At 44.1% G+C, this 14,098-nt stretch overlaps 1 protein-coding gene across 4 annotated transcripts in view; it reads left to right on the plus strand.

Moving 5' to 3' along the window:
* The window catches only part of SLC1A2 (solute carrier family 1 member 2), a 166,551-nt gene that overhangs the window by 129,297 nt on the left and 23,156 nt on the right, over nt 1-14,098 (plus strand). For all 4 annotated transcript variants that reach the window (XM_032166271.2, XM_032166272.2, XM_032166269.2 and 1 more), the window contains exon 9: nt 2,658-2,792. In XM_032166271.2, the coding sequence (XP_032022162.1) occupies nt 2,658-2,792 (135 nt within the window). The remainder of the gene's footprint in view (nt 1-2,657; nt 2,793-14,098) is intronic.

Here is a 14,098-nt window from a genome sequence, read left to right on the forward strand (position 1 = left end):
AAGGTAATTTCTGGTCTCTCAACTCTTGGTCTTGATGGTAACCATATTTTCCATTAAGTTCCCACTATTAGATGGGAACTTACAGATGGGAGAATGGACCAGTGAGTGATTGAATTTGTGCTTAAATTCTATAAATTTATCTACACAGGGTTTGTTTTATATTAACTGATACTACTGAGCATTTTCACTGGACAAAAGATGAGTTTGACCATATACATTTAAATCTCTGGCCCCTGGGTGGGTTCAGTCAAATCCTCCTGAACTGTAGACACCACAAGGGCTACCTCTGGGGCACCCACCACGGGTGTATATACTTCATGCCTGCAGTTTGTTTGGAGGAAAATAGCCAAATCTATCTTCAGTTTGCACTTCCAAGTAAAATTTTCATTGCTCTCCTTTCACTGCATGTAGGAAAATAGTGGTTAGAAATTCTTAGCATTTTTATTAATTCATAGAATTTTCAGTGTAGGGAGGGATCAAGGCCATCAAGGACAAGCATGGCATTGAAATCAAGAAGACCAGTGTTCAAATCCCAGCAGACCATGTTCAAGCTGTGTGACCTAAGTTTCTCCACCCATCCTATCTGTGTTTTCCTCATGGTGAAAGCAGGTGTTACCATATATGTCCCTTGCAGGGTTACTGTGAGGTTCTGCTCTGATATTGTGTGTCTAGTATCTTAACAGCTTCCAGGAACCCTAGAGAAGTGAGCCAGGGGAGTGGAAGGCCAGGCAAAGCAGAAAGTAATGAGGGATGCAGGGAAAATCACTGCCCAAGGAGCTCTTGCAGGGCTTAGAATTCCACACACACAGACTGTGCCCACTGGAGGGTGAGGGTATTATTAGGGATGAGAGGGGAAAGCAACTTCCAAGAAGAATTATCTTTCTAAGACTTTGTCTCACACAACCAAAAGATAACCAGATAATGGTAATGTTAACCACAGTGCAAAGGGATGTGCAAGAGTGACTCAGAGCAACTGATGCTGTGAATAAAACAGTCAAGGTCAAGACTGTTGGAACTTGGGGAGTTCCCCTTCCCTGGTGTTCTGTCCGTTTGGGAAACAGTTGAGAATTCCCATCTTCCAGCTCTCAGGGCTTTAGGGAAGTTTTCATTGCAAACCAGCCGTGTCCTGTCCAGATTTCTTGATAAGAAAAACAATTCACATTCACTGGGTAGGTGGGGGTGGGGGAGTTGCAATGTGCCCAGCCTTTTGTAAGTGCATTTTAATTTATTAGCTCCTGAAAGCTTCTGACCACCCCATGAGAGAGACACCATTACCATCTCCTTTTTATAGACGAGGAAGTCAAGGCACAGAGAGGTTAAGTTGCCTGTAGTCATGTGGTTAAGTGGCAGAGCTGGAATTTGAACTCAGGTTGTTCAACTGCAGAACTTTCACGGCTGAGCACTCCACACTGTACCTCCTGTGACCCAGATGGACAAGGAAATTGGAGTGCTCTGAGCCTTGACACCATGAAGGGGGAGGGGAAGGGTATGGTTGGGGGGTCTGTGCAAGGATGGGCCTAAACCTGGGAAGGATGGCAATATGGGAAAAACAGCTCAAACCACAGGCTCTCCAGGGGCCTTAACCTTCCAAACGTAAGATTAGGTATATTCAGTGATAAGACCCCAGGATTCTGTGCTTGGTCAACTGATGGCCTGGATTTAGTTGAAACAATTTGAGAGGCTGCCTCTCAGCTCATAAAATTTCTAGGATTTTGTAACTACAAAGAAAGCAGTCCCCCTTACCTTTTGGCACCCACAAAAACAACTTGGGAATCCATATTTCCAAAGTACTCTTGGATATTTTGATATGACATTTTGATATGACAGCTTTGTACAAATGGCATCCAGAAAAGAGGAAAAAGAGTCACTGCCCTTTGCCGGACCACAGAGACTCCCTGGTGTCAGGACAGGGCACTTGAACTCCAGATTAACCCTCTCCCAGAGACAAGCTTCAAAATGGTGCTGGGTGTGGCCCTGGCATTGCTTGGAAAGAACTGATGAGATGCTTCAGAAAGAAAGCCTCCCTTTCTTTCATTATCATTTCTTGGCATCCCCTTTCTGAATAATGTATTTTCCAGCCCATGGTGAGGCATCCAGGCGCCTGACGCTTAGTGTCATTTGGAATCTGTTGATTTGTTTCCCTGATGTCCAACTCAGTTGGGTCTGGATATTTGCTATTCTGAGTTCTCATGTTAACCTTGGCAATGGCCTTCTTAGACCCTTGCCACGTAGTCCAAAAGCCTCTGGTGCTCACAGAGACATAAAAGCGTAAGCAGAAATGAATGCAGTTGTGTTCCCATGGGAGGATTAAGGGTGATTTGTTTTTATCTTTAATATTTCCTTGCGTGCTTTTAGAGCCACGCTCACCTTATTTGAGCCCTGTGATATATTAGACTAACTGGATAGCGTGATGGGAATAAGGCTCCAATCCATGAATTTATAAGCTTACATCATAGTTGAGCAGAACCCAAATAGGCCTTAATCCTTAATTCCTGGGTCTTAGTACTTTAGATTTCTCTAGTCCTTGGTGGAGACTATGGGGTGGGGGTTGGGGGGTGAATTTTATGGCTGCAGGAAAACTAGAGCTTAAAATTGCCAGGGTTGGTTTTGCTAAGATTCTTTCCATTTCCATGACCTGGACTTCTCTGTTCTCATAGCCTCACAGCCACCCTGGCAAGCGTCGGCGCGGCCAGTATCCCCAGTGCCGGGCTGGTCACCATGCTCCTCATTCTGACAGCTGTGGGCCTGCCAACAGAGGACATCAGCCTGCTGGTGGCTGTGGACTGGCTGCTGTAAGTGTCTGTGGATGGGGTTCTGCTGGGACTGTGAGTACTGCCTCCCAGGGATGGACAGGTGGCAAAGTTGCAACCAAGATCTTAGCTAATCCCCATGGCAACTCCCTCACTCTTCCTTCCTCCTTCCCGCTCACATCTACTGAGTACCTATTTGAGAACCAAAGAAGAAAAAGATGAAATATTTGAAGGCGTCGCAGTCTAGTGGAGGAATCAGATAGATTATGACACAAGGTTAAAAGTACAGTAATAAGGAACCAGCTACTGATGCATTCAAAGAATCTCAGAACATTATATTGAATGAATAGAGCCAGACACAAAGCAGTATGTACTGTATGATTCCATTTATATGAAGCTCTAACAAAAGACGATGTACCACGTATCAATAGAAAGAGATCAGTTGGGGCTGGGTGCGGTGGCTAATGCCTGTAATCCCAGCACTTTTGGAGGCCGAGGCAGGTGGATCATCTGAGGTCAGGAGTTCAAGACCAGCCTGGCTAACATGGTGAAACCCCATCTCTACTAAAAATACAAAAAAAATTAGCTGGGCGTGGTAGCATGCGCCTATAATCCCAACTACTCAAGAGGCGGAGGCAGCAGAATTGCTTGAACTCGGGAGGTGGAGGTTGCAGTGGGCCGAGACTGTGCCACTGCCCTCTAGCCTAGAGGACAGTGAGACTCTGCCTAAAAAAAAAAAAAAGAAAAAAGAAAGAGATCAGTGGTTTCTTAGGGCCAGGTATAGGGGGATAGAGATTAACTGGGAAGGAACACAAGGAAACCTTTGGGAGTGACAGAAATGTTCCATATGCATAAGTATGCACAGGTATCTACATTTGTCAAAACTCTTCAAACCACGCACTTAAAATGGGTACGTTTTGTTGTATGTAAATTACACTTCAATAAAGTGATTAAAACATAGCACACACATAAAACCACAGTGATAGAGAGAGGCCTTCATCCCAGTCAAGAATGGAAGGACAGAGCGGAGAATATCAAGAAACATGAAAATGGTTACTGAATTTGAGTGTTCACTAGGTGCCAGCTACTAGACTGAGCACTTTACATCTTCCTTTTTAACAACCTTGAAAGTTACGTGTTATTATTCCCACTTTATAGATGAGGACACTGAGGTTTATAGAGGTAAAGAGACTTAGAAATGGACAGATATTCGACCCTGGGTCAGCCTGCCTCTGGAGCCTGACAAATTCTTGTTTATGGTCACATTCAAGCTTCTAAAGGCAGTGGTAGCTGAGCTGAAATCAATAGGTAAAAGTTTCTCAGGTATATGTAGGGAGATGGGGAGACAGGACATTCCAGTCAAGGCCAGCCTGCACAAAGGCACCGAGGCTACCAGCAGTGTGAGGATGTACAAGTGGTCTGGTACTCTTGGAGGCAGGGGGTGGTGAAAGGTGAGCAAGACGGACATCCTCAAAGGCCATGCAGAGAAACTTGAACTTGACCATGTATGGTAGTTCAGCTACCTTTCCCAGTGAAGGACATTTTCCTCATGTAGAAAACTCACTGCCCGTTCACAAAGGTGGGAAAGTCTAACCAGATGGTCTTCGATAAGGGGATTGTAATGGATCCCCTCTAAGTGCCCACCTGGGCTTGGATGTTCTGTGAGATGTAATCTGATGCCTCCTGCCAGCACTGGAGTTAAATGATAGGGCCGCTGGCAATGCCAGTCTTCAATGTCAGAGGCACAGAGTGACAAGTGCTGGCCCAGAGTCCCAAGGCCAAAGTGCCCACACTTATTTTTCAAACTGCCTGACTTGCTAGTAGCAAATTTTCTGACATTTATTGGCATTGATTTTAAGAGCCAGAAACCACATTTTTCTTTTTTTTCAGATGGAGTCTTGCTCTGTTGCCCAGGATGGAGTGCAGTGGTGCGATCTTGGCTCACTGCAACCTCTGCCTCCTGGGTTCAAGCATTTCTCCTGCCTCAACCTCCTAAGTAGCTGGGACTACAGGCATGTGCCACCACACCTGGCTAATTTTTGTATTTTTAGTAGAGACAGGGTTTCACTATATTGGCCAGGCTGGTCTCAAACTCCTGACCTCAAGTGATCAGCCCACCTCAGCCTCCCACAGTGCTGAGATTACATGGGTGAGCCACTGTGCCCAGCCTCAGAAACCACATTTTGTGGACTTGAGTTTGTTGCTCCTTCCCACTCCCACCCTTCCAAAGAGAGGAAAATGCAAGTGGCTGAAGGGAGGGACAGCTGGGAAGTCTAGAAAGAAGCCTGACTTTTCCATAAGATGTGCCTGCTGTTGGTGCAGACAACAGGGCTTAGGTTAGAAATAAGAAGTGCCCAGCACTTTGGGAGGCCGAAGTGGGCAGATCACCTGAGGTCGAGAGTTCAAGACCAGCCTCAACAACGTGGAGAAACCCCATCTCTACCAAAAATGCAAAAAAATTAGCCAGGTGTGGTGGCATATGCCTGTAATCCCAGCTACTTGGGAGGCTGAGGCAGGAGAATCACTTGAACCTGGGAGGCGGAGGTTGCAGTGAGCTGAGATTGTGCCATTGCACTCCAGCCTGGGCAACAAGAGTGAAACTCCATCTTAAAAAAAAAAAAAAAAAAAAAAAAAAAAAAAGCGGAAGTAAGAAGTGCCTCCCTGAACAGAATCAGTTCAACTTGGGAGGGCTGCAAGGAAGGCCATGAATTTTCCTGACTGGCTCCTTGTTCATCAGAAAATGCACAGGAAATACCTTTAGCGGAAGGTGACAAGCAAACAAAATAGCCTCATCTCTGTCTCTGCCAGTCTCTCAGGAGGTGGTAGTGGCGTCCCTACCTGCTAGCTTGGTTGTTCTCTGTGTCCTATATTGGCCCCAAGGGACAGCCTTTCTCATGACATCTGTTCAGACAAGGCAGCTGAGAGTCAATGGTGGTGTATGGGTGGGAAGGATTGTAAGAGAAGGGGATGAAGGATACGAAGGAATGGGGTAGTCCATGGATGGAAGGGGGAAATAAAGGGGAAATAAAGACATTGGCAGTGGTCTAGAGACAGAGCAAATAGTAGCAGCTCAGTAAATGTGAGCTACTCTTAACCACATAGTTGCTGTGTGATGATTAGTGTCCTTCCACATGAAAAGAAAGACGAAGGAAGTCATGTAAGTTCTGCTGGCTTTCACTATGGCTTGTTGCTTACTTAAACCCTTGACTCTTTGCCTCTCAAGTCTTTTCAATGCTTGTTGTCATTGAGGGTCCCTCACCTGCTGCAACAATATTGCCTCATTTTTTTCTTGGGCTTATTTCCAAGGCTTTAAACCACCATTAGAAATTCACCTTTTTAAAAAATATTATTATAGAGGTTGCCCCCCGTTATAATACAAATGCCTTTGAGTGGAAAAAAGTGCACTAATATGATCAGGAGTGAGGAAAAGGGGCTGATATTTGGTGGGTACTGCAATGTCTTTACATCTGTCTCCATTTAATCCTTAAGGTGCCCTATGCTGTATTTCCAGATGAGAAAACTGGGAATCAGAAGGGTTGAGTCTTTTGCCTGTTGCACAGCAGAGCTTGTATGGCCAGGTCAGGACACTTCACCCAACTCCACACAGCCTCCTAATTTGTACTAAGTGTTCTAACAGTCGGGAGGAGGAGCAGAGAGGCCCAGAGTTGGAAAGGTTGGAGAATACACACTTATTAGGGCCACCCATTGGGCTATGGTTTGAATATTTGTCCAGTCCAAAACTCATGTTGATGTTTAATTGCCATTGTAACAATATTAGGAGGTGGGACCTTTAAAAGGTGATTATGTTGTGAAGGCTCCACCCTCATGAGTGGGATTGGTGCATTATAAAAGGGTGAGTTCAGCCCCTTCTTGCCCTCTCTTTGTCTTTCTGCCTTCTGCTATGTCATGATGCAGAAAGAAGGCCCTTACCAGATACCAGTTTCTTGATCTTGGATTTCCCAACCTCCAGAATTCTAAGGAAATAAATTTCTGTTCTTTATAAATTACCCAGTCTCAAGTATTTCGCTATAGCAGCACAGACTAAGACACACCTGATTCTGCATGCTAACAAGAGAAATATTTTTGACCTATTTTTTTCTTCTCTCAGCATGAAAATAAAACAAATAGACTCAATGAGGACAAATGGGGTACAATCGAGGTCTTGGCCACCCTTAGAATTCAAGTCCTCCAGCCCCAGTGGGTCTGCCATTGTGGGTCCTGGTCCTTCTTGGCAGTCATTTGTTTTCAAGCCTGTTGGATGCGAGTCACTTCATGAAACATTCAAAACCCTACCTACTTCTGACCTAAATGTGAGCAAATGAAATAGGAGGGCCGGGTCCTCCCAGATCACCCCACGCAGGTGCTCACATGCTTACACTTGCAAAGGAAAGCAGAGCGTCCTAACTCCAGGGCTGAAGTGTGTCAGCAGGAGGGAGTTGGCTGAATTTTTTTTTTTAAAAGGATGATACATTTGGATTAACTATATTGATGAAATCATATAAGAGAAAACCCTATCCTAGGCTGCAGCTGGGAAGAAAGGAGCAAATGAAGAGCTGTTATCCAGTTCTGGGGCTCTGATCTCAAATGGAGGGAGGAGTGTGATCAAGGGAAAGAGAGTCTAAGAGGCAGGAGCCCTCGGTCTGAGCTCTGCACTTACTATCTATAGGACCTTGGGCAAGTGACTTTCTGAGCCTCAGCTACATCATGTGGAAAATGGGGCAATAACGTATCAGGTTGGAAGCAAGAGTCTAGGTTCAATGCCTTTGAGTACCCTTCTAGTTTTAAGACCTAGAGTAGAATTCTGCTGGGGATGAATGTTTGTATACAAATAAGCACGAGCATTCCTTTTAAGAGGAAAAGAAAAAGGAAGGGTAGAGGATCCTGGGAAAATGTGTGTAGCTGTTTGTAGCTAGGTCAGATCTGCTTTGAATTAGTAATGGTGGCACATTCTTTCTCACCAGCAAGAGGAGTTCTGGAAACTAGCTCTTGGTTGTGAGCTCTGTGACTGTTGGGTGCTCATTAGTGTGTAAGTGGTGATGGGGGCTAAGATGAGATGGGGTGCAACTGGCCATTCCCTAGATAAGTAGTCTGTGGAGGAAAAGCAGAGAAAAAGAAAAGGGGGAAACTTTTTTCCTCTTTAGCCAAGGTTTGTAAGCTTTCATAACTCTAGCAATTTTTCAATTTAAAACCAAACAAAGCCTACAGTGACATTTAATGTGTCACAGTGTTTGCCAACTGCTGGAGACCAGCCAGCCTTGTTACTGCGCTCTAAGCCCTGGATGGTTTTCAACAGGCAGGCTTAGCTGCTCTGTAAATGTCATGGTGAAAACCAAGATTCTGGAGCCCTGAAAAATGCCGAGTCCCAGAGCACTGGATGGGTGGGACTGTTTAAAACCAGAACCTTCCCCTGGGTCCAGGAAGCCCTTTGTGTCAGGAGCCCTTGGCAGATATTTATAAGAGAACTTGCTGACACCCCAGTGTCTCTGAAGGACGCAGGGTGGAGTGGTAAATGGGAGCCAATACCAGGAAGAGGTAATAAATAACTGTGTCTGGCTACAGGTGGCAAAAGTAAAATCAAAATAAAGTGAAATCCAAGTGGACCTATGGCCCAGTTCTCACATAAGACTCTGCTGGTGAGATCTTTTCTGGGCTCACATGTGCTAATTGGGGAATATAGTTGAGATGGCACTTGGAAGACCTCAAAGAGCCTCCACTGTCCAGGAGGGCTCTGAAACTCCTCCCATTAGCATTCCTCTCTGGAGAGAATAGAGCATTCATTCTCAAACTCGAGCATGCACCAAAATCTCCCAGAGATTTATCTGAGGTGGGGCTAGAGAATTGACAGTTCTAACAAGTTCCCAGGTGATTCTGATGGTGCAATCTCCAGGGACTCTCCCTTCCAGAAGCAATGAACTAGAGATGGGGGAGGAAAACAGGAGTTTCTGATTGTGGGTATATGAGCACCTCTACTTTTCTTGAGTTAGCTCTTGACAGTTGATGCATCCTTTCAACAAAATAGATTGAAAAGATACAGGATACAAACAGCTAATACTTAGTGAGTGCTCCTTAAGTGTTAGACATTGTTCTAAGCACTTTACATGGGCTCGTTTGCAAGTCACAGCAGATTATGAAGCAGCTAATAGTATTATCACTGTTTTACAGTTGAGAAAACAGGTTCAGAGAGAAGTCACTTATCCCAATTTAGTGGATATTAACTGGCTGAATTGGGGTTCACACCCAGATGATCTAGATATCCTTGGGTGTTCCAAGCATGCTCATCTGAGTTCTGCTGTTTTAAAAATTTAAGACACACACATGCACGCGCACGCACACACACACACACACACACACACAAACTTAACTGACTTACCCTCCACTCGTGGCTGGTGCAAAACAAAACTAATTCCTACATTAACCGTTTCTTTGAAGATTTTAGGGGCTTATGTCTATCTTAGTCTTTTGCTTTGATTTCCCACTTCCACTGAATTCTCTTTTTTACATCTTATCTCCAGTCTACATCAACCTCACCATGGAATGTGGCCCCTTTTCCACGAAGTCCTTTCCTCTCTCACCAAAGTGTCTCTGACTTGAGGCAGCATAATTGCAGATCAAGGCGGGATGGGGCAAGGCTATAGTTCTGCGCAGCAAAATCATTTTTGAATGTATCACAGAATAAATGCGTGTTCATAGAAAAGGGAAGGACAAAGTTCGAAAGAGTAATAAAATGAAAAAGAAGTCATCTCCCCTTCATCTTCTGTTGAATCTCATGTTATTTCACTGTTAATAATTTCAGGTAGCACAGAAATAAAATAAAAATGTAATGTTAGGCATCTCCTTTTCTAAAAAATCTTTTAGTATTCCCCACCCCTGGGAATTTCCCCTTGGGCCTCCTTGTTCTCCATCTTTGAATATTTCCCCAGCTCTCTGGACACCCCTCTCCTTTCCATCTGTAAAGTAATCTGAGCTCTCTGTGCCTCTGTCCTCATCCTGCTAGATCATGGCCTGCATCCTGACTTTTTACCACCAAAATATCCAACCAGATGTTTTACTAAACAAAAACCAATTGTGTCTCTAGCGCTAATCTGCTTTCAAGTCTTAAACTCACAATCCATCCTGGTCCTGCCCCTTCCACATACTAGCCTCCCCATTCTCCCCTGCCCAGCCTGTGCCATAAGTAAATGAAACATAGTCTCAGGCCTCGAAGAGCTTATAGTCTAGTAGTGGGGTCAGGAAATCCCAAAGGAGCCTGCTAGGTGCAAAAAGAAATGGATAAGATGTAGGGAGGAATAATAGAGAGAATGCTCTGATCCCCTTTTCACTTGGACTAAAAATGGTAATATAATGAGAAGCTTCTTCTGGGTCATATAAGCCTTTTATATAAAAGATCCTTGGTGGAGGACCTCTTGGTTGACAGGCACTCAATACATGTTAGCAGTTATTATCTTCTCAACATGCTTGCAGGTGAGTATCCCTCTCCATATGTTACGAATGAGAAAGCTGAGCAGGACAGGCTAAGAAATCTTTTCTGCTTGAGCTGGGAGTGTCATCCAGGCTGGTATCTGGACTTCATGCTCTTAGCCAATGCTTACATGGATCTCCTTTTCTTCCCTAATCCCATGTGACTTTAGCCCTTGAATGCCCAGAGCTGTGCCAGCCTTCCTCAGGTTTGGGGCCTCAAGTGACCCTTCTTCCACACCCTGCCCCTAAAGACAGTCCCTTGGCACCATGCATCCTGAGAGGCAGGTGCTATGTTTTGTTTCTGTCAGTATTGAACCATATGAAATTGCCAATATTTGACCTTTCTATATGGAAATAAATGGCAATTTCATATGGTTCAATCCAATGCAAGACACCAGATGAACTGGGGATGACTCAGCTCCCTCAGCCCTGGTCTTCTCTGTAACCAGGAGTTCCAGACGATTTCACATTTCCCTGTTGTAGGATTTAGACTGAGAGATGCAGATGAGAGAGAGTACCTTGGTACTTGTTTTTCTTCCAGTGAACCAGACCCAGTGACTCAGTGTGAAATAACTCAGTCAAGCCCCTCTCTCATTTTTGATTCCTGGTGACCTCTAAAGCATAGCCGTGTCATCTGTAGAAAACCCATGAAATGCAAGATCTGCTTTCATCTTCATTCCCTTCTTTCAGTCCTGACACACAGCGTCCAGACCCAAAGATGGCGTCACACACTCTAAAAGTTGTTTTTTACCAAGCCTTAAAGCTCCTGAGGGCAACACGAAAGACAGCGTTTCCTGAGTGGTGAGGGATGATTGTGAGAGAAAATGAAGCTCTGCCTGTGGAGAAACTTTCCACACATGAACCACAAACTCCCATGTCCTGCTTTGGGCCCGAGGTAAACTTCCCCAGAGTTGGTCAGACATTCCCCTGGCAGCCTCAAGGGTGTTCTGCCTTGCAGTATTTTCAGAAAGGAAGACCCAGGCAGAGCAGCCATGACCTACCTCCTGGCTGGGCATCCTGGGAATCTTCCCAGAATGCCTTGTAGCAGAGAAACCTGGCATAAGATGGCTCTGTATTCTAGTTTAATCCAAATTGACAGCTTTCTTTTTAACAGATCCCCTTTAATGTTCTGCCTTCTCACTTAGAAACCTATCTTCATAACCTTACCTTTTACTCCTTCCCTTCTGTATTGGTGGAATACCGTCCCTCCACCAAAGGAAATGGCCTTTATCTCCACTCTGGACTTCCATCCTCTCTGATCTCTCTAGGAACCTAACTTCATCAATTATTCCCTCTTCTCTGTATCTTCAGTTACTTCTTCTCCACCAACCTCTTCTCATTTTGATTTAAACATGTTCAAATATTCTACCTCTTAAAACAAAACAAAAATTTTATCTCCTTTCCATTTCCATCTGCCATTTCCTCTCCTTCCTTTCTCAATCAATCATCTTGAATAAGCTGACTATACATAATGTCTCCATTTCTTCACCTCACATTCCATTTTTTACCTATAGTGAGCTGGCTTCTATCACTACCTCTGTATTGAAACTGCCCTTGCCAGGCCAATAGTGACCTCTTTGTTGTTAAAACCAAAAGAATCTTTTTTTTTTTAGATGGAGTCTTGCTCTGTTGCCCAGGCTGGAGTGCAGTGGCGCTATCGTGGCTCACTGCAACCTTCGTCTCTCGGGCCCAACCGATTCTCCCACCTCAGCCTCCAGAGCAGCTGGGATTACAGGTGCACAACACCACACTTGGCTAATTTTTTGCATTTTTAGTAGAGATGGGGTTTCACCATGCTGGCCAGGCTGGTCTCAAACACCTGACCTCACGATCCACCCACCTCAGCCTCCCAAAGAAACTTCTTACCCTCATCTCACCTGATCCCTAGATAATAATTAGTGTTGTTTGCCACACCCTTATTTTGAAGCATACTTCCATTTACTTACAAAATGCCAAACTCTTCTAGTTTCCTTTCACTTTTGCAGGCTCTTATCTTGCCCATTCATTAAATGTTGGTTGACCTTAGTGTTCCAGCCTAGACTGTCTGCTTTTTACACTCTGCATTCTCTCCAAGGGTTAATTAAGCACCTCTGTGGCATCCTCAGCTGTCTCTATGGGATGAGTCCTATTATCACCTGCATCGCAGATGCGTCTCCTGACCATCAGTCCATATTACCAGCCATCTGTGGGGCACCTGCTCATAACTCAGTCACATGCTTCACCCTCAACATGTCCAAACCTAAGCCAGAATCTTTCCCACTCCAACTGACCATGCTCCCTACATACGGTTACATTGTCTACTGGTTGCCCAAACCAGAAACCTGAGAGGAATCTTTGACTCTTTTTTATTCCCTATAACCAATCAGTCTTCAAGTCCTGTAATTCTGTCTCCTGAGTCTTGCTCAAATCCATCTTTCTCCAAACCCACCATATCCTCACTGACTGGATTTCACTCTTTCAGGCTTATGTTTTTTTAGTTCATTCTTCACAATGTAACAAACATGATCTTTTCTTTCAATGGTTCTTCATTACACTTGGGATAAAGACTAACTCCTGAATTTGGCTGATAAGGCCATACATGATTTGGTTAATTCTTACTTTCTGCATCTCTCACTATACTTGTTAGCCATCCTGAATTCATCTAAGTGTTCCTACCTCTTAGATTTCATGCATATTACTTCTTTCCTCTCTCTATCTCATTTTTTTGGACTTATCCTTAGGGCCCAACTCAAGACACTTCTACTTAAAGCTTTTCTTATGACCCAAGTGTGATAGTGTTCCACCTACATGACCCCGTAGCACTCTGTACTCATTTCTTTTTATTATTATTATTATTATACTTTAAGTTTTAGGGTACATGTGCACAATGTGCAGGTTTGTTACATATGTATCTATGTGCCATGTTGGTGTGCTGCACCCATTAACTCGTCATTTAGCATTAGGTTTATCTCCTAATGCTGTCCCTCCCCCCTCCCCCCACCCCACAACAGTCCCCGGAGTGTGATGTTCCCCTTCCTGTGTCCATGTGTTCTCATTGTTCAATTCCCACCTATGAGTGAGAATATGTGGTGTTTGGTTTTTTGTCCTTGCAATAGTTCACTGAGAATGATGGTTTCCAGTTTCATCCATGTCCCTACAAAGGACATGAACTCATCATTTTTTATGGCTGCATAGTATTCCATGGTGTATATGTGCCACATTTTCTTAATCCAGTCTATCGTTGTTGGACATTTGGGTTGGTTCCAAGTCTTTGCTATTGTGAATAGTGCTGCAATAAACATACGTGTGCATGTGTCTTTATAGCAGCATGATTTATAGTCCTTTGGGTATATACCCAGTAATGGGATTGCTGGGTCAAATGATATTTCTAGTTCTAGATCCCTGAGGAATCGCCACACTGACTTTCACAATGGTTGAACTAGTTTACAGTCCCACCAACAGTGTAAAAGTGTTCCTATTTCTCCACATCCTCTCCAGCACCTGTTGTTTCCTGACTTTTTAATGATGGCCATTCTAATTGGTGTGAGATGGTATCTCATTGTGGTTTTGATTTGCATTTCTCTGATGGCCAGTGATGATGAGCATTTTTTCATGTGTTTTTTGGCTGCATAAATGTCTTCTTTTGAGAAGTGTCTGTTCGTGTCCTTTGCCCACTTTTTGATGGGGTTGTTTGTTTTTTTCTTGTAAATTTGTTTGAGTTCGTTGTAGATTCTGGATATTAGCCCTTTGTCAGATGAGTAGGCTGTGAAAATTTTCTCCCATTTTGTAGGTTGCCTGTTCATTCTGATGGTATTTTCTTTTGCTGTGCAGAAGCTCTTTAGTTTAATTAGATCCCATTTGTCAGTTTTGGCTTGTGTTGCCATTGCTTTTGGTGTTTTGGCCATGAAGTC

This window comes from Hylobates moloch, unplaced genomic scaffold (genome assembly GCF_009828535.3).
Source record: "Hylobates moloch isolate HMO894 unplaced genomic scaffold, HMol_V3 SCAFFOLD_11, whole genome shotgun sequence".
Taxonomy (NCBI): domain Eukaryota; kingdom Metazoa; phylum Chordata; class Mammalia; order Primates; family Hylobatidae; genus Hylobates; species Hylobates moloch.